Below are 25,285 nucleotides of genomic sequence, written 5' to 3'. Positions count from 1 at the left end.
CACAAGCACACGACAGCTCCACACATTCATTGAACATGTGGGAAGGGAGAGCAGAAATGAGTATGCGCTGGCCCTGCTCTCTGCCTCCGTGTGATCTTGCCTGGTCATCTGCAGGGGCGACTGCCCAGAATGGACAATGTGATCAGTAATGTTCAAAAACCAGTGTCACTGATCACAGGGAGGGAGAGATCACACGGTCACTTCCTCCTCACAGTTGCCCCTCAAACTATCAGGCAATCCTGCAGAGGCCAGCAGTGGGGCCAACATGCTCGCTCCTGCTCTTCCTCCCTGTGTGTTCAGTGAACACATGGGGCTGTCATGTGCACCAGGCTACATACAATCTGCAAACACTGTGCATTTGATTTTTCTTTATATGTGTATCGAATAACTCTTACATTACATTCAAAACATGTACAGTTGAACACGTAATTTAAATCCCATATTTATCCAGGTGCATTTATTCCAGTTTCATTCATAAAAACGAATGTGTGTTGGCTCTCTCTTACAAACAGATGTACACATACACATGCAGGATGTTAGTGTGTTCACTGTAATGTGTGAACAGGGCTAAAGACAGCATGGAATGAAGTGCAGCGGTAAGATACAATGCTCTAAGTTGTAAAGAAAAGGAGTAGAAAGTTAGTACAGCTTAAGAGTGATACTGGAAGTGCACGCTATGGGTTTAGAATAGTGGTCCTCAGTCCTTTTGAAGAGACTTCCACTTGTATACTTTCTCTGCTTTTTGGAATCAATCAAAATAACTCCATGCCACTTTCCCCCTCTCCAACACAAAATGGAAGCCTCTGCCAACTTAACACTGAACAAGTTTATCAAGCAACAGGCTTCCTATGTATTTCTGTGCCTGTTTCACTCATTAGCCAAAGGCAAAGCCAAATTTGCCATCCACTCTCCCAGGGCAATGTCATCTCAAAGGTTGCCAGCTGGGCAGGAAAAAATTCCCTTTCCTTTTAATAATGGGCAGTTGAAGCTTTTTCATGGCATGGAACTAAGTAAGTTCACACCTGGCATTTGTTGCAGATCTTGAATTAAAGGAAGAGTTAGGGGGACCCAGTTTAAAAGCTGACAACCCTACAGATCTCCCAGCTCACCCAGTTCCTTCTCCTCTCTTACAACACACATTTAGGTCCCAGTCAGCAGATTGAGAGCCATGGGTTTGGAAGAAAACCCTGAAATAAATTGTAGAGCAATGGTGCATTTTCTGGATAAGATTGCAGTGCAGCCATTTTGAAGAAGTAAAAATATAAAACTAAGTGGCCTTCTGAGTAACTGGATTTGCGCACCTCTCTGCTGCCAGACTGCTAACACAGCATCGTCAGTTTAAGAGAACTTTCTGCTCTGCACATATCACCAGATAATCTTTTATCTCCAGACACAGCAAACCCTTGACTCATCATTCTTGCACACATAACCTGTCAGACCTGAAATTTCATTTCCTCTTGAAGCCCCCTGCATTTTGACAGCCCCAGGTCCTGTCCACTCATAAAAGAAAACTAAATTAGGTTTGCAGAAATCATGTCTTCTACACAGCTAATGCACTCTGTCTCTGAAACCAGACAGCTGCCGTCTCCAGCGGTAATACTTTAGTTCCGTTCATTACTCGTTGTCAGCCAACCTGCTCCTTACTTCCCCGTTCCTCCGGTCTGCCCTTCAAGACAAATATCTGATTGATGTTTCTAAGTATGTCTGCAGTGAGCAAACACAGAAGGCCTGGAAAACCTCCGGACTGTCTCTGTGTCCCATGCAATCGATTTGTATCCATTACTTCTTTCAGAATCTTGAGAAGCTTAGTTATCATTCTAAGGACAAGAAAGTTTCTAGTCCCCAAGGCTCCTTGCTGCATTCTAAAGTTATAGTGGAACAGCAGGATTTGAATCCTGTGACACCTTAGAGACAAACAAGATTTTCTGGGTATAAGCTTTCAAGAGTCAAAGCTATCTTCTTCAGAAGGGTTGAAACTTCAGTAAAACATATTCTATAAAACTCCAAAAATATAATCACAGCTGCTACCTATTAGATGCTTGCCATGAGCTACTCAAGTTAAATAACTGGTCCATGGAAATATATATGTTTTAAATATCGTTTTAGGTGCCACGATTTTTGCAAACAATTAGGATGTTTAAATTTTCATTGACTTCAGTGGGACTGGAGTAGCCCTTCTGCCGACAACAGTCAACAACAGGAATATGTTTTTTATTATGATGTCTCATCTGCCAATTTTATTGATCATGTAAAAATCATTTTGGGAAGTGAAATTCTTGTAAGGGGATGCCTGAAAACACTGCTGCACAGTGCAATACGTATCATTTGAATGATAAACTCAAAAGCAGGGTTTGATTTACAAATGAAACTGGAGGAGCTACATAAGGGACAAGCTGAATGGAAATAACTACAGAGCATCACACATGAAATTAAATTATTAGCGGCTGTATTATCAGACAGAAGTAAGGCATTTTGAAAAAAAAATTAATTTAGAAATTATTGTAACTTCCATTCAACTTTTCTTTACTCTTGCTTTTCTCCAGTGTAAGGAGTCTTCCCTTGATGCAACATCAGGGGAGACTTTTTGTACCAAAGGAAATTCAACTGTAATTCAGCAGATTCATGGGATCCAGCCCAGTATGCTTTCACTATGTTCTTTCCTGAACGTTTTGGAATGGGATGATCATAAAGTTTTCTGAGATATTTGAGATGATGGATTGTCACTCAACTGCTACATGATGACAGATGTGGAAGAACTTTGGTGCCCTTCCACACTCCGCCAAGTTTGCTTCATTAATAGTTCATGTTGGCCATCAAGGCCTTTCTCAATTTTTCTTTATCATGTCCATAATGGAAACTATGTCAAAGGCTGCTCCTTTCTCCTGGGGCAGTTCCCGATGCTTGGATCTCTACTGTGAACTGCATTCAAACTACCACTTCACCAGGACTTTTAGAGAAGAAGAATGTGTGTTGGGCGGGAGGGTGTTCTCTACTGTGACTTAACTGTTACCATTTACAACAAGGGCCACAGTGGTATTCGCATGAGGTTCTCCGTGCTCCATATTTTTCTTGCTTTTTCAACCACAAGACACTAAGCAACTTCTTCTGCCGAGTCTAAGGAGCAGCAACAGGCTGGGCAGATGTTCTTTTAGCTATTTTCCCACCCATAGTACTATTTTTTTCTAAAACAAAACCTTCAATTATGGACAGAAATAAAACACATAACAAACATGGCTAAAAGATCTTTAAAACATCATTTTGAATTACCTAGGGATATACGTTCTTTGTTGAAGAGAGACATGCGGTTTCATGAACAACATCTATACTATCTCTTTACAACTATGGTTTGCATTAGAGATGAAATAATTAGACATTGGACCACCTGTATGCATTTTCCGACCTTAAATAGGATCAAGATTCAATTACACAGACCTGTACCCAAATTAGAAGACAGAAGAGAACAGCTTAAACAGGTGGCTTACCTTGTTCTTTTCTTTTGTTTAATCATTACATACAGGTAGCCTCCCTTCCAAAAAAAATTCACCTGTTTTCTTTGTAGAGTGGGTTTAAAAAAAAAAAACCAGAAACAAAACCCCTGTACATATCACTTACTTAGCAGGATCAAAAAAGGAAGCTTGAAGAGGAAATAACCTGATTCCCAGCACGCAGACACACTCCCCAGCAAATGGCAGTTAAAGGTCCTCTTAGCACATGAATCATGGCAGATCTGTCCTTTATTTTAGAAAGGAAAGCATTTGTTCTTGAATTGAATATCATGGGCATGACTAATCTCATTAAAGCTGCAAGCCTGTGCACACTTCTCTGGGAGTAAGTACCGTTGAGCACTATGGAAATTACAGCTGAGTACATATAAAAGTGATCAAATCGCATGCTTGTAAGCAGGGCTTTTTTTCTAGGTAAAGAGGTGGTGGAACTCAGGACCACACAATGATGTCACTTTGGGTCAGCTGGAACAAGGGGGGAGGGAGTTTTTTAAAGTTTAAATTGCCCTTGGCGAAAATGGTCACATGGCTGGTGGCCCTGCCCCCTGATCTCCAGACAGAGGGGAGTTTAGATTGCCCTCCATGCTGTTGGCGTCTCCCCTCTGTCTGGAGATCAGGGGGCGGGACCACTGGCTATGTGACCATTTTCAAGAGGTGCCGGAACTCCATTCCACCAGCTGAAAAAAAGCCCTGCTTGTAAGACCTTCCTTTGCTGGAACTATATCTTATGTTCATTTAATAGAGAACAAGACCACTGAATTAATTAGGACTTGTAAGTAGATATGTATCAGGTCACATTGTAGGGCTGCACTGAACTAGGGACCTTGTCTGGACTTAGACATTTCCATTCACAATTTTTTTAAACATCCACCACGAAGAAGGCTTCAGTATAGCATGAAAGCCTACCTCACAAATAAAAGCTGTTCCTAATCAAGGTAATATTTTACTGGTTTTCTACATCTTTGCCAAAGAGTTTATATTTTAAAATGTGCCTAGAAGCAGTCTGTCTGTCTGTCTGTCTAAAGTTTAGGGGCTGTGAGCTTAAATGTTTTACCTACATCATTTATTTTTTATATAGTTATATCCTATTTTTTCTCCCCAAAGGGGCTTACAACAACCTTCTCTTCTCCTCCATTCTAGTTTCTAAACACCAACTCTGTGAGGTAGGCTAGACTGGGCCCAAGGTTACCCAGAAAACTTCCATGGCAGAATGGGGATTCAAATGGGCCTCCTTGATTCTAGCCCAACATTCTAACCACCACACCAGGGTCAAATCCACATTACTCATTCTAAGTCGCATGTTCCCCGCATTCCCCACGCAATCCCGAGTGCCGGTCACATTACCTCATTAAACAGATGCATTTCATTCGCATTTCTCCCAAATATGTAGTCACAGGTTTTCAATGGGAGTTTCACGGTGGCCGTGAACGGGCCAACACGCAATTTACGTGGTTTTTTTTAAAAACCACCCCCCTTCCTGTCTCTCCGGCCGTTCCGAGAATTCCTATTGGCTGATTCAACTTGCAAGTGCTCCGTAGTCTGCAAAAGACTGTTTTTGACTTCATAGCATTGGATTTATTGATTATGCTGTTTCTGAATCAAATCTGGTAGTTTGAAAAATCATTTTGGGGTGAATCCACCCTCAGAACGGACTCGCGAAACTTCCCTTTTAACTGTTTTTTATTTTTTTATATTACTGTAATATCGAAATTATGAAATATCGAAATAATGACACTCCAAGGAAGTGAAACTTCAGTAAAATTCAGGCACTGAACTGTCCTGCATAGGAAATGCCCACGAAAGCTTCCCACATGCTTCCAAATTTCCAAAAAAGAAACAGGAGAGAGCCATCAGTGCTGTCAGTGGGGGAAAGAGAGGCATCATTATCTTCAATGATGTTTCTTTATAGGGCAAGATAGAAATAACGGAAAAGTGCGCTCAAAATTTTTTTTAAAAAATGGGCGGGAAAAAAGGTCCTGCCCAAAAAAGCGGTTTTCGAGCGTCCGTGTGACCGGAGGGACGCGCAAGAAAGACGGATTGGAAGCAGGAATGTGAGCGAAGAATCGCGGACTGGAGGCAAACGGAAGATATCCGATAAAACATGTGGGTAATGGGTGAATGTGGGTTTGACCCATGTTGGCTCTCGTGATGACTGTGCTTCCAGCCTGATCCTACCTATGTTTATTCAGATGTAAGTCCCAGTGTGGTCTATATAGGTCCAAGTAAATGTGCCTCAGATTGTAGCTTTCTTGGTGGTTACATCCAACAAAAGATACCCTATTATCATTCTGCAAATACCTGCACAACTATTCCACAGCAGTTCTCATGCTGCCACTAGTGGAAAAGGCTGCACATTAGACAGTGTCTTTTTTCTCATAGAATACTCTAGTGTGGACCGTACAACATCCCTTCCATGAGCAAAAGATGCCTCAAAGGTTGCCTTCCCTCACAAATGGGCATCCCTCACACAAACGGGCACCAAGTGTCGCTCATATAAAAACATCTTCACATTTATGATGTAGTTTGTAAATTGATAAGTTAACCACACAGATTATTCAGCTAATGCTTCCTACACAGTTAAATCACAGAGGAAATCCTAATATGTAGAAATGGTTTATGTACAGCCTAGGCCTGTATTCTTTGGTTCAAAAATAAATCCCACTATATTTAAGTAGGCTTATTTTCAAGTAGGCATTCACAAAACTGGAATCTTACAGTTAAATCTTACATTGAAGCAAATCTTACTCAATTTAATGTGGCTTACTCCTAAGTGTGGGCCAGTACAGAGTACTGGGGAGGAACCAGCCAAAAGGATACTTCTCATTCTTCTGCTTTGAGCTCCCACAAGAAAGCCAGTACTAGTGAAGAAACTGAAGGCATTTTTACCTATGGTGTGCACAGGATGGAACCTTGGGTGCTTGACCAACTGGAAACAAATTGTAATGGTTCTCCAGAGAAAGTAATTTAATTGCATAGTGGAGATTCTCAAACCACTTGCTCCAGAGGAATCTCATAGCAAATTTAAAGGATGTGCTCCCAAGACTAGGAGCTTCTGTGACCTCAGGGAAAAGACACTTCGTAGTTAATGTTATTCATTATTTATGATCAGCAAAACACTTTTGATATCTTACGGTACAGGGTAAATACAATGAACTATTATTATAGGCTGCTTTGATGTTTTGCCTTTATTTTATCAAAGCACTCTTTTAAGAACAATTAACTATGTGAAAATAAATGTTAAAAAGGCACCACACCCACAAAAAAGCACCTTCAGAACACTTACATAAACTGTCTTTAAAGTGGAGAAAAAATACATATTAGGTGTAATATAATGATCGGAAAAGAAGCACACACCCAGAATCAGGGACACCCAAAACATTTTTGTAATGATACACACAAGCGAAACACCATCAAAGTAGTCTATGTGCTTTCCACTGAACTGCTCAAGGCAACCGCATATTTCATTTTTAAGTGCTAGCACCATCCATAGCTATCCATTTATTTTCCTGGGTTCAATTCAGGCATGATCAGAGGGAGCGTGCAGGAAAAAAAATACACTGAAATGATCAGGGAAAAATCGTTTGAGAAAATAAACTAATAGAGCTGGCTAGGGCAAAAAATTCAAAATTTAGAGCATATTAAACTGAGACATAACTGTTTAGCAAACAATTTCATTATCAGGTTATTTTACCAATAAGACTGCAATCCTATGCACACTTTACTAGCAGGAAGGGTCAGTGGATTGTATCTAACCAGATTTTCCATTGGTGAAAAAGGGAGGAAGGGGTCCCCTACAACCACCAAAAAGGTTTGTGGGACCTGTATGGACAAAACCCATGTGAAACAAGGGCTGAAATAAGAAGGATGGGATTGTGTGAAAATGCTGGCAGTGTCCAACCCATTGACTATAGTAGAACTTACTAAGAAAGATGCTTACCAAAGACAGAGGCTGGGATCCTAACCTTGATCTTTGCCCCTTTCCATTGCAGGACTGGTCCTCCTGCGTGAGGCTGTGGCTCAGTGATAAAATTCATTCTTTGCATGGCAGAAGGTCCTAGATTCAATCCCCGACACTTGCAGTTAAAGAGAATCAGTTGGTTATGATAAGGAAGTCTTTTCCTCGAGACACTGAAGAGCTACTGGCAGACAAAGTAGATGATAATGTCCTAAATAAGCCAATGGTCAGATTGCGTATAGAGCAGCTTCATAGCTGTTCTTGTCTTTCAATGAGCTGAAAAGAACCTAGCACAAGAAGAATGTTCATCCTAGCAGAGGACTGCCCTCACAGTGGATGAAGCACCAATTGGTATAATTAAAGAACAGCGGGGAGGGGAAGAACAGCAAGTGAAGATTCATGGTCATTTCTTCTTTCCCAATGTTCATTCGAAAGGCGCGCACACCTTTTTAAAAGAGAAGATACTTTCCTTTCTGCTTAGAGGAACGGGGCAGACAACACAGAAGAGAGACTGCAGCCCTTAGAATGTCTAGAGCAGGCATGCCCAAATACCTGGTGGTTCTGCTTACATCCTGTACACAAATCTCACACACAGAGGGATAGTTGTTCAGCGATCTGCTCAGATGCTTCTAAATGAATTGTAATGTATCTGTCTGCATGATTGCACTGTTTTCTAGATTAGATTTTCTTGCCACTGTCCCTCCCCAATCACACATCTGCTGTTGTCTCGATTTTTAAAAATAACATACGGTAAAATGGGTGGGTAATTTTTGAGTTGAGACTATATAGTGTTTCAGTGTCTAACCAAAGTCCAGCTAACCCCGCAATCATTTCTCAAATAGATGCTGCCGACTTCACAAGCACAAAAACAGGCAATGTATTATGCCTGATGAGGGTCATATTAGAGATGCATCTGACTGCACTGTTCAAAAAGAAGACAAAGGGCAAGTGACTGTGTACTTTATACAAATCGGTCAGTGTAATGACCAGAACAGCTATGACCCCAGGGCTACCGCTGCTTCTCCAGCAAATGGCATCATTTAGCTCTTCAACAGGGCAAAAGAAGCCACAAGCAGTGGCACAAAGCCAATCAGTGCTTAACCAGGGAGCATCAAGGTGATTCACTTAGGAGCTCACTTGGCATGCAATCAAGGGCATTTGAAAAAGGAATGCAAACGTCTCAGGGTGCCTAGCTTGGAAGCAAGCAGAAGGGCCACTTTCTGTCCCACTAGCTGTGCAGCAGGCTTTTTTGCCCAGTTTTCCAGCTTCAAGCCAAGTCACATTAACCCAGCCACTTTTTCAGCACTGCAGCCGGCTGTCTTTGCCAGGCATGGCTTTTGTATTTCCAAGGGTGATGGTGGTTTCAAAGAAGTAAGGCAGATCAATGTTTTTAATCATGATGGACAGAAAATTCTATAAAACCATCTCCGAACCCGTGTTGAGGTGTGTGTTTCTGTCTATGAATGGTTAGTGCCAGAAACCTAAGTGGAATAAGAACAGTTATTTTTAAAGTTCAGATGCTTTTACCTGCTACTAATGACCACTTTCCTTAAATAGATTCTTTCTACCCTTTAAAACATCCTGCCATGCTCACAAGAACAGTGGCTCGGATCGCTAAAGCATTTTATCAAAATCTACTCTGAAATGGGCAATTGTGGATAGGTGGGCTGAGATTTGTGTCTCTTCATGAACTCAGCTAATCTTGGCATCACTTTTGAATCCATGCTGCTGCTGACTCCATGGTCTATGGGGAAGAAATTTGGAGCACTACCATGGTGGGGGGGGGGGGAGGAAACCTTTCATCTGTTAAATGGAAATTCTACCTTTTGAAAGGGGGTGGTCTTAGGTGGGGCAAACCAGAGTTGCAGATTGGGCATGGGACACTATACCCCTTAGTCTTTTTGAAAGTCATCTTCTCAGCCACAGGCAATTTACAGCTTTAAAGGGCCCATAAAGACAAATTATGCTCACTTGGCATGCTAATTCTTACTTGTTCTGCTGATATTGTGTCCAGTAAACCCCCTGCCCCTTTTCCTTTTCATTTGGGCTCAGAAGGCTAAAATGAGCCCAACTTCCTCTTTCACTGCTCACTAGTTCCCATAGCTTCTACATCCATTTCCAGAGCTAAGTGTTTCTGTTGAAACCAAGTGCTGAGATCACTATATGGGCAAACCTCAGGTGTGGGATTTTTCTTTCCTCCGAGAACCATAATTTGTTTGTAATGTAGTGTTTGGCTAGCTTCTGGTGCTGGAACTTCATATCAAGACTTGCCTTCTCTACAAACCCCCCCCCCTCCTGCATATATCCAATGCTGCCTCTCTCTTTAAGTCCTGTAAGTATTTTCAAGGCTGAACATGACAGAGGCATTTGCAACTAGAGACTGGCTTATCGTCACTCAGCAGGACTGATTGCTAAAGCAATCATCTCAATGTGGGCTGTGGCTCCATAGCAGAAAATCTGCTCTTCATGCAGAAGGTTCCAGGTTCAATCCCTGGCATCTCCAGCGAAAAGGATCAGGTAGCAGGTGAAAGGACTCTGCCTGAGACCTGCTACCAGCCAGAACAGACGATATTGATCTTATGGACTAATGGTCCAACTCAATATATAAGACAGCCTCCTATGCATCATGAGTACCATGTCTCACAGAATCCGTGCATATATCAAACTTCCAGTGCAACATCAGAACAGCAGGATAAGCAGCAAAGCCAAAGATATTTGCTTCCAGTGCACTGTGCAGCCAAGAGCCAACATGCAGGATGGAAAAGCCGGGTGCTTCTGATCTTGGCTACTTAGTGCTGCAAGATCGGGCAGAGTGCCAAGGGTGGGGCAGGAAGAGAGTAACTGAAGCATATGAACACATCAGCAAACCGTCACAGTACGAGATAAGCCTTTGATTGTTTCCTTGCTTGAATTACCGCAACATTTTGTTTTGTAGTCATCTTTTCCCCCCATCTTCAATTCCTGTCACCTGTGTAATCCACAAGAAGTGTTTCTAACATGCCATTTATTTTCCTGGACACTCAATTGGCTCCCCATTGGGCATTTCTGCTTATTTTTCAACCCATGTGCAATCTAGCCGTGGAAAGTGCTGTCAAGTCATATCTGACTTATGGCATTCCCTGCTCAGGTTTTCGAGGCAAGAGATTAACAGAGCTGCCTGCCTCCACTTAGTGAATCTTGTCTCCCATCCAAAAAATAACCATTGCAAACTTGTGCCAACGGTAATGTGTCATTTGGCCCTTAGTCTACTTATAGCCAATGTTAATACTCTTGTAAACTTTGCATGAAAATTCAAGGAGAAAAGATAAGTCAGATGATACTAAAAATTGACCTAACAAAGCAGCATCAACCCTCTGACATTTCATAAATGAAATAGGGACATTTGTAATATCCTTATTCTTATTGCAAAGATCAGTGTCTGAGCTGCCACCATTAAATGTTGCTGAGAACACTTTTTGGCATGCTGTCTATTAAACTGCCCTTAACAGGTTACTTGGAAAAGAATGCAAACCTTCATGCTGAGTAGCAATGGATCTGGTTGTACCTATTACAGAATGACGGTAACTCAGAACTCTTTGCTATCTAAATTTGGAGCTACTATAAGGAAGGGAGCATACAGGCATTTTGGTCAATGACATATGCATTGATGTACATGGACACGAGACTCAACCAACCTTCATCTCTGTACCTCACCTTGCCCATAATTTCTCTTCTAGAGATCAAGGAAAGGATAAAAATCCTTGGGGGCAAGGACGACTTAGCACACATACACAAATACCTAGCCAACATTTTAAAAGGCCCTATTAATAGCTCCCTAAAAGTAACATTTACTGGATATGGATATCATAATGGAAATTTATTTGAAAATACAGCAAATGCTACAAAATGTCTTAAGTCTCCAGTCCTCCATCCTCCAAAGAGAACTAACTAGGTACAGTACATCACTCGAACTTCTCGCCACTCACAAAAGTGAGGTGTACATAATATGTTCTAGCAATCCCAGTAACTTCAGTTTTAATTTTTACCAACCTTCCAGAACAAGAACACATACATCTGAAGCACTTAAAGAATCTATATACTACTAACTACATTTGTGGTGGTGTGTACGGGGCTTACATTGTATGTTTCAAAGTCAGCACTTTAACAAGGTGCTGAAGATTCTTTTTACATTTTATATACTTTAAAAGTATATAATCTTCCAATTGTTTGTTGATAGGATTCTTTACTTCTAGCCAAGGCTTTTTTTCTGGGAAAAGAGGTGGTAGAACTCACTGGTGGAACTCAGGACCGCACAATGACGTTACTTCGGGTCAGCTGGAACAAGGGGGAAGTTTTTAAAAGTTTAAAAAGCCCTCGGCGAAAATGGTCACATGGCCAGTGGCCCTGCCCCTGATCTCCAGACAGAGGGGAGTTTAGATTGCCCTCCACGCCGCATGGCACGGAGGGCAATCTAAACTCCCCGCTGTCCGGAGATCAGCGGCAGGGCCACCAGCCATGTGACCATTTTCAAGAGGTGCCGGAACTCCATTCCACCACATTCCAGCTGAAAAAAGCCCTGCTTCTAGCTATCCCTCTGTTGTTGCCATTATTAATTGGTAATTATGGTTGTGGCATACCAGTTCACTAGTTCTGACACTAAAAAGGCTCAAGTTAAATAAAACTCTAGATAATATATTCGTTCTACTCAATCTTCTGCTTTCAGCAATTCAGGGTCTGTCATGGTGTCACCATTTACTCCGACAAAGAGGGGAGCCTTGTAAGATTTTATATACCCCCACATACCTACAGTTGCTTTAGGAAACACACCCAGAAGGCATGTGTGCCTGAAGATTTCTGGATTGGGGAAGTTGGCTTGAAAATTGTTTCAGTTATCCAGCAGAGGTGGAGAGCTTGCAGTGATTTGGTATATCCCTGGAATATGTTTCCAAACATGCATCCATGTGTGTAACTCAGACATATCTAAGTTTTACTGAAAAAACACGACCAGGGTCACTGCACAGAAGCAAGCAATGGTAAAACACACTCTTTTAGTCTCCTGCCTCCCCTACAGTAGGGGTCACTGTAAGTGAGCTATGATTTGATGGCACTCTCCACCACAACAAAAACAAGTAAGATGCAAGTATTGGCTATAATAGGCACAGCATTCAGCAACACGCATAGACTTAAGGAGAGAGATGTGGAGTACATAAAAACCAAGACAGCATTCAAGGCTTGGCGGGGGGAGATTCTCAAAAGGACAGTGCTGATGGCATGAACTATGCAATCCCTTTATTGAGAAGGGATAGAGGAGGACTCAGGACTGTCTTACAGCCTAACCTTTCCCACAGGGTTAATACGCACATAAAATATGGGAGATCCGTGGCCACGAATAGATAGCATGAATAGACTAGTTATTGGAAAGTTACAGAGTTTGCTTTCATACAATGTAGAGTTTGATCAGGGTAGAAGGGGGTCTTCTCCCCTTAGGGAACTTTCATTTGGAGCACCTGTGAAGACCCTGGCTGCACTGGCTACAGTTTTGACTGTCCACAGAAATGGTTAGCGTTTTCTCTCATACTAACGGGACTATTCAGATATAAAGTGCAGTTTGAAATAGCAGACATTCGATGTGGAACAGTATGGTGCATATTGCCTTGACTCTGCAAATCTATGATGTTGGGTGAGCTTATAAAAAAAAATCTGCCTTCAAAAAGATGCCACAGCTGGGAGAGAGCCCACATCAATGTACTAGTCTGGTTTGCATAACAAGCATAACTTCTATGAGCTGTTGAGGCGGAAAGACACGCAGAACAAAAAAGAACAAAACTCAGAAGCGTTGGAGGATCAGTCCTTTCTCCTCCAAACCTCATCCAGGCACTACTTGTTTCACTTGAATATTTGTCACCAAGCTGCCCCTTGATTTAAATGAAAATGCTTTTTCTCAACAGCCTGTTCATCTCATAGGCTATTGAAATGAGCAGCTCTCTGTACAGGATTAGAAAACAAAAGTCCATTTAAATGTGGTGGCCCCCCTAAACCACTGGGCACAAAATAGGTTATAAGAGCACCCCCCCTCCCTTCCTCAGCGTCATAGCTCTCTTCCCCTATGCAGATACAGTTATCGAACTTGAAGGCCTGACAAATGATCTGAGCTGCAGACTCAAACTACCCTAGTTGCTTGCATAAAATTATCATTTCTTTTTTAGGAAGTAGTGCTCCAGTTATGGTCCAATTACACTGAATCCAGTACAACTATGCTCTAAAAAAAAACACATACCAAATCACTGAACACTTTCAACTGCGCAAACGACTTCCTCAGAAGTGAGATGTACCTTCTAGCCTGATCTCATTCTGCTTCCTCCTGTTTTATGACAATTAGCCTAAGAATTCCCACAGGCACATCCTGTTTTCATTCAGTTAGAAGCTGCCACCATCTCCTCTTTCCTGATGGCAAATTCCCATCACTCTGTAAGAATGTACAGGTGAACCTAATCTGCAGCACTGATAGCTGTAGAAGCCTGGTAGGGGTGGGATGGGGAGGATGTGGTTAGAAAAGGGATCACCTAACAGTTTTTCTCCCTCAAAGGAGCTGCCAGTCATCACCCCCCCCCCCCCTGCCCAGGATCAGTTTGCTTCCTTCTGCAGCAAGCAGTTTCCTGTTTCCTCCCTTCAAGAGTGTCAGGAAGACTCAGCAACCACAAATCTTTGGGAGGGAAACTGCATCTTCCCCGGGGAGATGAAGGCCTACGGGGGTGTTTGTGTGTGTGAAAAATAAACCACCATCACCCCACTTGCTGCTCAAGACAATGTCACAGGAACATTTCCTGTGCCTTGGTAAGGCAAGGAATGTCTGCACAGCAACACCTCTCAACCCACTGACTGAAGCTTCTGGAGATGACAAAACTGGATTCATTTTGGAAAGGAAGAAAGAGCAACAGTTAAGATTGTTTGAACAGAGAGGAACACCTATAACAGAAGAAAACCAATAGCATTCTTCACCTTTAACCAACTTTGAAGCACCCTGCCAAAACCCCAATGTGTCACAATCAAGCTTTAAAAAAAAAATCACACGAAGCATAGAAGTGGTCCACAGGGGGAACTGCAGGGCCTGTGCAACTTTAAGAACTTAAGTATTACCATGTAAGCAAAGTTTACAGATTTGCCTCTGCTTCTAGGTATTGTAAAGCTTCTGTCCAGTAACTACATGATAACCAACCAAGTCAGCCCACTTGGAAAATTGTATGTTAGCTACTTGGTATATCTTATATTTTTGCCAGAAGTCAACTGAAGAACTTGGTAGGTGGGACACCAAAGAGCCAAGAATCAGAGCTCCAAATGATCATTAATAGTGGACCCCAATGGTCTACCCATACATCTCATGGTATAGGGGGAATAAATGCACCAGACCTAATATTAGCATTTAAACTTTTATTGTCCTTGTCCTTAATTTCTGTGACCCATATTTTTAACTATCTTAAGTAATGCTGATGCCAGCAGAACTTTTTCAGGAAGAGGCTGTTCATATGCAAGCACACTGCTCCATAAGGTCTGTAAGAACTTATGGAACAAAATGCACCCAACTTTACTCGCACACCTTAGGACACCACGCACAATTAGGTCTTTAAAGGAAAATTAGTAGTGTCCCCTCTCTGCAAAAAAATCCAGATTGTGGCATTACAGACTGAAGCAAGTTAGTGGGAAAGTATCAAAGAGGTTACTTGGCCTTTCTATTTATGGAATTCAGGCATATGAAGTATTCAGTATCCTATACAGATTTACAACTTTACAGTACAGTTCAGCCAGCATTTTATGTCGTTATGTTTTTTTCACAAGTACCAGTACCATGTCATAAGTGAATATGGAAAGGAGCATATTCAGAACGTCGCCTCATATATTCTGTGGCAATACCACACAACTGAAATGGGGTGGGGAGGGGAGAAGAATCTAGCACAAGAAACCATACAGGCTATGCTGGCATTCCGTTCCCATCAGTCTGGTGGACCAACGGGAACCATTTCCCCCACCAGTTCCAACACAGCATGTACACAGGATGTACGCATGTATGCATGATATACACATGATGCTCTAAATTAAAGCTTCCAAGCATCTCCCAATACCAGGAGCATGCTATTTGTGATCCTTTCTAGTCCACAACTATCCTCCTGCCCAACATTTCATATGCTACTAAGTTGCTCTTCATGATCTTCTATACAGCAAGTTCTCCAGTTGCTTCCAGTCACGTAGGTCCCCAGGAACGAGGAACATCAGTGAGTTACCAACTAAACTGAGAAATCATTTATTTCACTTAGCAAATATAATAAAACCAGTGTGAACAAAACGTGTCACAATAGACAATAGAATCATGCAGCACATGAAGAAAAAAAATTAAAATCTCTGCTGAGGTACAGAAGTGCCACACTCAAGAATTTACAGACACAGTAATTTACTGTAAACCAGTCACTTGAAAAATTAGTTCCCTAAAGAAACAAGCCTCTTCACTTCAGCTGTGGAAGAGAAAGTTGCCAGAGCACTTTAATGTAAACTCTGAAATGTGTCAGTCTTTGGGAGGTGATCTTCCATAACAACAGAAGTCCCCACACTTCATTAGAAAGTTTCTCAAGTCCATCAGGTTTTATCAGAAAGTGGCATCTAGTGTCTCTGGCAGGTGTGCAGTCTGGAAGTGTTGCTGGTCGTGTGGTCTTTCTGTATCCGACAGGTCAACCCATCCGCGCAGTAACATCGCTGGAAGATCTCCAAACCATGAGCGCCTTTCTTTCGATGTTTTGTGCACACTTGGCCTTCCTTCAGGACAGGTTTGCAAATCTTGGACCAGAAGTGACGGGCACAACACAGCCCTGCAGCACAATCTGAGGAGCGGAGGCACACGGAGCCTTCTTGGCCTTAAGAAAGAAGGGTGTGGAGAAGAGCTGAGAATACTGTACCCAATCCCCTTTTTTCCCCCTCGAGCAACACCACTCAAAAGGTTAGTAATGGCAAGCAAGCTGTTTATCATAATAACTAGCCTTCCTCTGTGTGTGTGTTTTAGAAAAGGGATATATTCTATTCATATTGGACAAAGTCTGGCCAGTGCTCTGCCTGAACAAGGTGTGCAACTTAGAACTGACCACAGACCTTCTGCAAAGGTTCCATGACAGACATGCAATTTTGGAAAGTGTTTAAATTATTCCCTGTAGGTTAAAGCCAGTGGGCTTAGCAAGGAAGGAAATTTTGCCATTTCTCCTACTTATAACTGTTGCAAGTCTCTCTGTGAGATCACATGTCTACTGGTATCCATTCTGAGGAAAGCCTTGCTGGAAAGCCGCATCTCATAAAATGGATATAATAACAATAATAGCACTTATATACCACTCTTCTAGACAGATTAGTGCCTCACCTAGAGGGGTGAACAAGTTAGTGTTATTATTATCCCCACGATACAGCTGGGGAGCTGGGGCTGAGAGGAGTGGCTTACCCAAGGCCACCTACTGAGCTCATGGCAGTAGTGGGATTCGAACCAGTAGAGTGCTGATTTGCAGCCAAACCACTTAACCACTGTGCTACAGCAGCAGTTGTTAGTGACAAAAATATCCTGATTTAAACACATATGAAGAAGCTTAAGAGAAGGTGAGCACACCTGTGTGAAGCAAAACTGTAGCTGTAGGAAAAAAATATGTAGGGACAGATATAACTATATGTAGAGGACAAGCCTGTCATTATCATTGGATTGTAAAAAATACCACCACCGATTTCCAGAATTCTATCATTTGCAATGAACAGCTATAGTGGCCCTAATGGTAGACATACCCTGCCGACACCATACCATCCTTCATTACCGAGGATTCCCGCCCTCCATGATGTTTCTGAAAATCTCACTAACATACTCCATCACATCCACTCTATGGCTGCTCACTAAGAGCATCCTTACCTTTCAGATAGTGAAGGCGTGATGAAGAAGTGGTCCTTTTGGGATGGGGGTCTAAAGTGCCATGCTCGAAGTTCTCTCGCAGGGTCTCCTCAATATCCCCAGGATGGAAGTGATCATGTTCTGAAGGCATACACATTCCTAAAAAGAAAAATCAACACTTAAATACACAAAAGCACCTAAACATTATGAACAGCTCCAAGTGACTGAGTCATATCATAGTGGCCAGAAAAGTTAAGCTCCATTTATAAAAGCAAAAGAACCACCAATGACACATTTAGATCCTGGAGTTTCAGACCTCGACAATCAATGCTGCTCCTTCATTTCATTACCGTGTTTGGGGGCTCCTTTTCTTCATTTTTTAAAAAATCCCCGGCTGAACTGCTACTAAAAGGCAAGGCAGCAAGAGCCAGGACCCTGAGAAAAGCCAGCCTTCTTGCTGTCCTTTCAGAGTTTTACTTTCCAAGTTTCTCTGACACCCTCACCTTCCAGTTTACACAGACTTTTACTCACCAGTGAATTTGGCAAAGAGAGCAAAAAGGGAAAGGCTCCCCAGAAAAGTTAACCTCTAAGAGTTTATTTAGTATATTTTTAGTGGCACTATTTCTTCAAAGAGCTCAGGGCAGCAGACATGGCTACCCTGCCCTCCTCCATTTTATCCCTGAAACAACTCTGTGAGATAGTTTAGGGAGAGGGAGATTGTGTGGCCCAAGGTCTCCCAATAGATTTCATGGCAGGGTTGGGGATTTGGAGCTCTGACATCCCCAGTTCAACATGCACATTGAGATGCTGCCACTCAAGCCAATGGCTGATCATTCAAGCGAACTTCTCCACCCTACCTAGTCAGCAGCAGCAGGAAAACCCACAGGTAAAGCTTCTACCCGGGAAGTGATTGAAAAGCCTTTGTCTTTTTGAGGGCTCCCATTTCCGTTAAGGCAGAAAGGTAACCAGTTGGGCAAGGCGGCAGATACCGGGGAGACCACCACGAACTGCAAGGGGATAAATCTGACCCGCAGAATTATAGACCACCACGAACGGCCAGCAACTGGTTCATCAGCCGGCGGGAAAGTTCCACCTCCCGGCAGGGCCGGCCTCCGACACTCACCGTTATTGCAGTAACTGCCCGGGCAGCACATGGCGTCGCGGAGGCAGCGCTTGCGGCGTCTCCGGCAGGCCAGGCAGACCTGGCTTCCCCCGCGGGCCGAGACAGAGCAGAACTCGTCGGCGCTGCAGTCCTCGTCCCCGCCGCACGCGGAAGGCTGCAGGGGAAGGAAGCGGAGAAGAGCGCGGGTGAACACGGAGCCGGGCGCCGGGACGCGCCGGGAGGGCCCGCAGCCGCCCCGCCAGCCACCTACCTGGTGCGCCTCGGCGCCTTGGTGCTTGCTGCCGCCGTCGCGCAGCCCAGAGTCGCCAGGCGCGAGGCTAACGGGGGCGCCCGGGACCATCGCAGCGCCCCCGGGCGGCAAGTTCTTGATGGCGTTGGAGTGGAGCAGGTTCGCGCTGAAAGCGGCACTCGCCGCAACCCGAGAGACTGACAGAGCGGCTGCCAGGATCGCGAGCAGCCGGCAGGGCCTTTCCCCGCGTAACATCTTCCCCTTATGGTGATAGCGAGCAACGATCCCGGGTTCGAATCCCAGCCAAGTGGAAAGAGGGGGGGGGAATCAGCCCCGCTGCCGAAAACCAGCGTTAATTCCCAGAGAAAAACGTACCGTTTCAGAGAGTAGCATCTACTACGATCTTAGACCGGCTTGCTGCGCTTTTATACTTCCTTGTAGACCTTTTCAATTCCCGCCCCTCGGGGAGGAGAGCGGGCAGCAAGGCCACGGATGGGATTTCAAAGGGATCACGGCGGCGGGGGGGGAGGGTGCCACGATGCACCCCTGCAAGGGGATTCGCTCATTGGATGATTACTACGCCTGGGGACGGATGAAGGCTTTCTCACTCGCTGAAACTGAATGAATGAATGAATAGCTATCCGGGTTGATTTGATTAAAACAAGAGCGTTGCGCCGCAGACTGCGATCCACACCGCTCTGCAGCAATATATCTTATTTCAGTGGGATAATTCTGATGTCGAACGGTTTGTGGATTGCGCGCCGCTTAACGCTTCCACAGAACTCGGCGTGAGGGCTTTTGCGCCCTTTTAACTAAACATGTCTGCGATTTAAAGCGCGCGATAAACTAACGAGGCTGTGAATTGCCAGCCCTGCGTTCCTCTTGCTGTTTCCAGCCCTACCATTTTTATCCTTATCTTCAGCGAGAGCAGAGAAGCCACACAAAGGGCCAATGGCAGCGGGGCAATCTAATAGCTCTTTGATGGGCTCTTCAGAAACGAGGCGATAGACGGGCATTTGTGAATTGTAAATTGCCTCGGGGAGGGTTGCCCACGGAATCGGACGGGAACGTTTTAAAGGCACGATTGACCTGCCAGCTGTCTTACTCATCCCAAAGCTACGTGCGCCTTTTCCGACTCAGTTTCCAAACTGTCATAGATGGGGACGTTGATTACGCACATCAAAGGGCTTCCAGACGCAACGCGCAGAATTATCTCCTTTCCAGCCCCCTCGGACCACACCAGCTTGATTAGGTCATGTCGATAAGGAGCCCTCTGAACTAGGCCGTCCTTTGGCGGCCCAGGGAGCTGCTAATTGGCCTGCCCTTGCGCCCAGATCTTCGGGCAGTCCGAGAGTTCAAAGGACAGCTGTAATTGGAGCTCGCCGCGCCTAACCCGTTTATTCTCAAACCGATGACTGCGTATGCCTCTATACTAGAGTACTTGAATGACACGTGATCTCTGTGTAAGCGTGCGGGATTCACACAAGTCAGTTACTGAATCAGATCGTATCGATCTCATTCTTAAGCTGTGCCATGAAAGAACTGCTACGGTGCTGCCAGCAACAACAACAACAAAACGTTAAATAACTGAGTTTTGTGAGGCTAAAGTTCCCATCCCCCGCAGAGGCTGCCCAGTGTATCTCTGACTGAGCCACTGCTCTGGCTCTTTCCAATCTGTCTTGACAGATCTATGCACTCAGGTATCGCATTCCCACTATTCCTCCAAGGAGCATGGGTCAGGATTTCCACCCCCTCTACCAATTTAATTCTCAGAAAACGTGTGAGGCTTAAGAATAGCAATCGCTCAACCATCACCGGCCGATATTCATGACTGAATCAGGATTTGAAGCAGGGCTGTTCATTGTGTCTGCTCCAAGCTGATCAGAATCAGACATGCAGAAAAATCAGGTGGATTCTCCTACAGGTGCGGAAATCTTTCATTCTATAAATAAATGAGTCCAGAAGAGCAACATGCCTCTAATTTTAATTCAAGTAATGATGGTCAAGTAAGCCATCAACCATTTAGGAAAGGCTGTTTTCTACAGTCTAGCACTCTTCGTAGTGGCCCAACAGAGAGGTAGAAAGGAATTGAAATATTCATCAAAAAGAATTTACCACCAGACTTCTGAGATTTTATTTTCATAGTTTGTGAAAAGCTTCCAGCAACTAAGGTCACAGGACCCTTGTGGCACTTTAGGGACTAACAAGATATATGATAAACTTTCAGGAACTGGAGCCCAGCTTGGCTAGTTTCAGGAACTAGAACCCATATTATGCATGTTTTTACTGCAGTGATATCTTGTCTACTTAATTAATTTATAGACTGCTTTTCAAATAAGAGTCCCCAAGACAGTTTACAGCCATTAAGTTAATTAAAAGCCTGTAACACACAAGAAAAAGCCAATTAAATTAAAATTCAGTAAATCAATACAAATTAGTTTCTCAAAAGTGCCACTACCTTATCACACCTTTTCTTATTAACTTCAGGTCTTGTTGGTAAGGTACCACTAGACTTGTTTATTTTGGAGGGTACATGGATGTTGTTGACTCCTGGAAATAAAATTATTCCACAAATCAGGAGAAGAGATTATTGAACCAGCTTCTTGTTGGGATTCAAATGAGACTGAGATTGAATGACATTTCCTCAACAACTATTTTTGAACTGGAAGTGGTATGGAACACAGAGCTTTTAATTATAGTCAGTTTCAATGTCCTTTCTCTTGCGTGGAATTCAGGTTTGAAACCTCATGCTCTGACCATGCTTACTCAGAAGCAAGTCAAATTGTCTCCTTGACAACTTACTCCCTTGCAAGAATGTTTAATAGGCAAATTCGGGGGAGTGGGTTGGACAGTCAAGTTTTTAAGCTATTTTGTAAGACGTTCCATTATGGTAAATGCATTTTTCTGCATCTTTTTAGAATTTTGTAATACTGGTATTATTGTATACATTGGGTTCCAGCCTATAGGAGCAAGTAGACTATTCTTCAGCCTGCTGCAATCATTTTGTGGAACGTGAGAGGATAAAATCTCTCGCATCCATTCCATCTTGGATTCTGCATTAGCAGGGACAAGATCAGATGGTCCTAAGGCAAAAACTTGTCCAATTGGGTGGGATACCTTTCAGCTTGTCCAGCCTGAGGAGGTGGACAGGATTCTTGGAAGTCTGAGACCTACCACCTGCTTGTACAACTCTTGCTACCCCTGGCTGCTTAAATCTGCTGGGGGGGGGCTGGCCTAGGAGGGGCCAGGAAACAATAGATGCCTTGAGCAAGAGAGTGGTTGCTCCTGCCTTGAAGCAGGCAGTGATGCATCCACTCCTAAAGAAAACCAGGAGAGCTGAATAACCATCATCCAGTCTCAAAGTAACATTCTTGAGCAAGGTGATTAAACAAGGGATGACTGGTAACTTCAGGGATTCCTGAATGAAGCAGATTAATTAGATCCATTCAAATCTTGTTTCATGCCAGTTTATGGGACTGATATGGCCTTGGTTGCCTGGGTGGATGATGTGTACTGGGAGATGGAGAGCTGGAATGTGACCTTGTTGCTCCCTGGACCCCACAGCAGCTTTTTATACTGTCGGTCATGGTATCTTTCTTGTCTGCCTTTCCGGGTTGGGACTGGAAGTGCTGTTCTGCAATGATTTCAGTCCTACCTTGAAAGTAAGTTTCAGTCTTGGGGGCTGCTTTTCCATCCCATGGCCTCTGGCCCACGGGGTCCCGCAAGGTTCCATCTTGTCCCCCATGCTTTTTAACATCTACATAAAACCACTGGGAAAAGTCATTTGGAGATCTGGGCTGAGTTGCCAGCAATATGTGAATGACACTCAGCTCTATCTTGGCTTCCAGCAGATCATAGGGAGGCTGTGGAAACTGTGAAAAGGTGTCTCAGGGTGATTTGGAGATGGATGAGGGCTAAGAAACAGGAACTTAATCCCAACAAAACAGGGGTGCAACTGGTGGAGGAAGGGTTTGATTCAGGAATTGGGCTGTTTCCTGTGGGGTTGCAATCCCATAAAAAGAGACAAGGTTTGTAGCTTAACAATGTTGCTGGAAAAATAGGTGGCAGTGGCGGCCACCTACAGCCCTTCTTGGGTGTAAAGATCTTATGGTATATGCCCTGGTAACATCCACATCAGATTTCTGCATCAGACTACCACTGAAGACTGTCCAGAAACTACAACTGGTACAGCCAATTTGCTTCTGGACCCAATTAAAGGTGCTGGTATTGACCTTTAAAGCCCTATACGGTTTGGATCCAACATATGTTAAGGACTCCAATATGAACTTACCCATCCACTTCAGTCAACTTCAGAGGCCCTACTGCAGGTGATTCCACATCTGAATCTAGATGGGTGCCAACCCAAGAAAGGGCATTCTTGGACACGTTGGTGAAATTCTGGAATTGCCTCCGTAGGAATACCCCTTCTCTCCATAGCTGTCTTCTGCCAGAGGGTGAAAACTTGTTTTGTTTGGCGTTCTCCCATTAACTGTTACTGGCTCTCCTCTCTGGTTATGTTGTTCTGTGCGTTTATATACACTTCATTTTAAATGCTGTTTTAATATTTTAATGTTGAAATTGTTTAATGTTTGCTGCCTTGGGGACCCAATTTGGGTGGAAAGGGAACAGATAGATGTTTTAGCTAAAATCAAGTAAAATAAAAATTCCACATTGGAGTGAATCTGTATTGAATGGGGACTACCATCTTTCTCAGCCCTCTGTAACAATGCAAAATCTTCTATATGGTGTGTTCTTAATCCAATGAATCAGGATGATACAGATCAGAATACTGCACAAGCTAAGTGATGAAGCTAATAATAGCTCACCAGCAGGGCTGCTAGTTTTAGTCAATCAAACCAATTAATTGATTCAAGACTTCTAAACCAATTTACGAATGGCACCCATTTTAAATTAAAACTGATTACAAAATAACTATCTTACTTTACTCACAAGATACACCATGTTTTTGGCTACCCAAAGCTGTAGCAATTCGCTATGCCCTAGGAAGAGCACAGAAAACAGGAAGGGCTGCTGCAGCTGTGGTTTCTTTCTTTCTTTCATGAGAGCACAAAGTCAAGGAACTTACTTAGTGGGCTTCAAACCTAGACAAGTCCATCACAAGGGCTTTCTTGCTGGGGGCAGCTTAAGAAGTAGGATACAGCATTCTTGCATTGGATGTTCTTGTTTATATAAAACAAAGAAAGGCTTTTGATTGTCACCTAGCTTCTCAAGTACAATGAGAACAAATTACAAGAGGAGGGGGGCAATTCTGCCAGGTTGAGTGGGTTGATTTGTACATCAAGGGCTTTAAAACAAAAGGAAATCTTCAATAAGAAGGAATTAAATTCTAGAGGAAAGAGAGTCAGAGATAAAGTAATTAGGAGGAATTGTCTGCTTCTTATATATACTAGGCTATACAATCCTAGAGGGTATAATCTGCAGCAGAAGAGAGCCCACCCACCATCACGGTGCTATTCAATGCGAATTTTGTAACACTACCTTAAAGTAAAAGCAACAATAAGCTAATGCCTTTATCAGGACCCACTAAAACATTACAAAGTCACAAGCAAGCTTTCAAATGAACCTAAAGTCTTCATCAGGCAGGACATTAAACAAAATGGAAACTGGAGTTGGGGGAGTGGAAGAAAAAGATGCTGCTAGGCAGGATGGAAAATCCACATCTCAGACTTGAAACAGTTTTAAGACTGAACTTAATTAGATTAGACCATGCTAAATATACAAAAGATTTCAAGTTACACCAAAGGCCTCCATGACAAAGACACAGTGCCTGCTCTCCTTTTGAAAACTCATACGCCAGCAGTCATTTGTATTGTGATTAATTATTATCTTTCCATGAATGTGAATTGCCCAGTTAGAGACAACTGTGCCACTTAGACATTTTTAATATAGTTAATTCCTCCATAGTGAAAAGGACCATATCTTCCTTACCTGTATTATTTGAGCATTTCTGCTGCTTGCAAACAAAACCCAACTTATCCCTTCTTTCTTTTTTGTTACTGTCCCTTCAACCCAGTGGTCTCTAACAGCCCAAATACAACTTATTAGTGCATTTGTGTTGAGAATTCTGAATTGCATTCAATGACTTTCTGGGCCCTGCATTCAAATTCAGATTTCAGTTTTATTACAGTCAAATGACCAGCAAGAAAAAAGATCACATATACAAACCACAGTTCCTATCTACATAAAAAGAGAGAAAGGATTTAGTTAAAACCGTTATCATACTCAGCAGATAATAAATCCTAAAAAATAAAACTACCTTCAGTCTCTCCTTTTGTTAACAACTTCTTGTTTATGACCAAAAAACAATGTTTTGCTACTGTCGAGGATACAGTCTTCTAAGCATCTTCCAACAAATATTTCAGTAGCACAGAATCATCAAATTTCAAATGATTATCCAAAGATTTAAACTTGGAGAGTAACGGATATATTAACTGCTGTCTCTCTTCAGAATACAACTTACAATGTAAGATAATATGAGCAACGGTTTCAACTTTCTTCTCTGGGCATATGCAACATCTTTGATGGATAGGCCTGCGGAGAAACCTTCCCTGCAATACATTAGAAGGGAAGG

At 43.1% G+C, this 25,285-nt stretch overlaps 1 protein-coding gene across 1 annotated transcript; it reads right to left on the bottom strand.

Annotated features, from left to right (window-relative positions):
• Positions 1-16,086: 16,086 nt before the first annotated feature.
• On the bottom strand, positions 16,087-18,948 carry DKK1 (dickkopf WNT signaling pathway inhibitor 1). Its single transcript, XM_054983944.1, has 4 exons — positions 18,715-18,948; positions 18,465-18,618; positions 17,363-17,500; positions 16,087-16,337 (listed from the first exon to the last, which is right to left on the bottom strand). Exons 1-4 carry the CDS (start codon positions 18,946-18,948, stop codon positions 16,087-16,089), a joined length of 777 nt encoding a protein of 258 aa, XP_054839919.1.
• Positions 18,949-25,285: the final 6,337 nt, after the last annotated feature.

Source organism: Eublepharis macularius, chromosome 6, assembly GCF_028583425.1.
Source record: "Eublepharis macularius isolate TG4126 chromosome 6, MPM_Emac_v1.0, whole genome shotgun sequence".
NCBI classification, from domain to species: Eukaryota; Metazoa; Chordata; class Lepidosauria; order Squamata; family Eublepharidae; genus Eublepharis; species Eublepharis macularius.
This window is presented reverse-complemented; position numbering and strand designations above follow the sequence as displayed.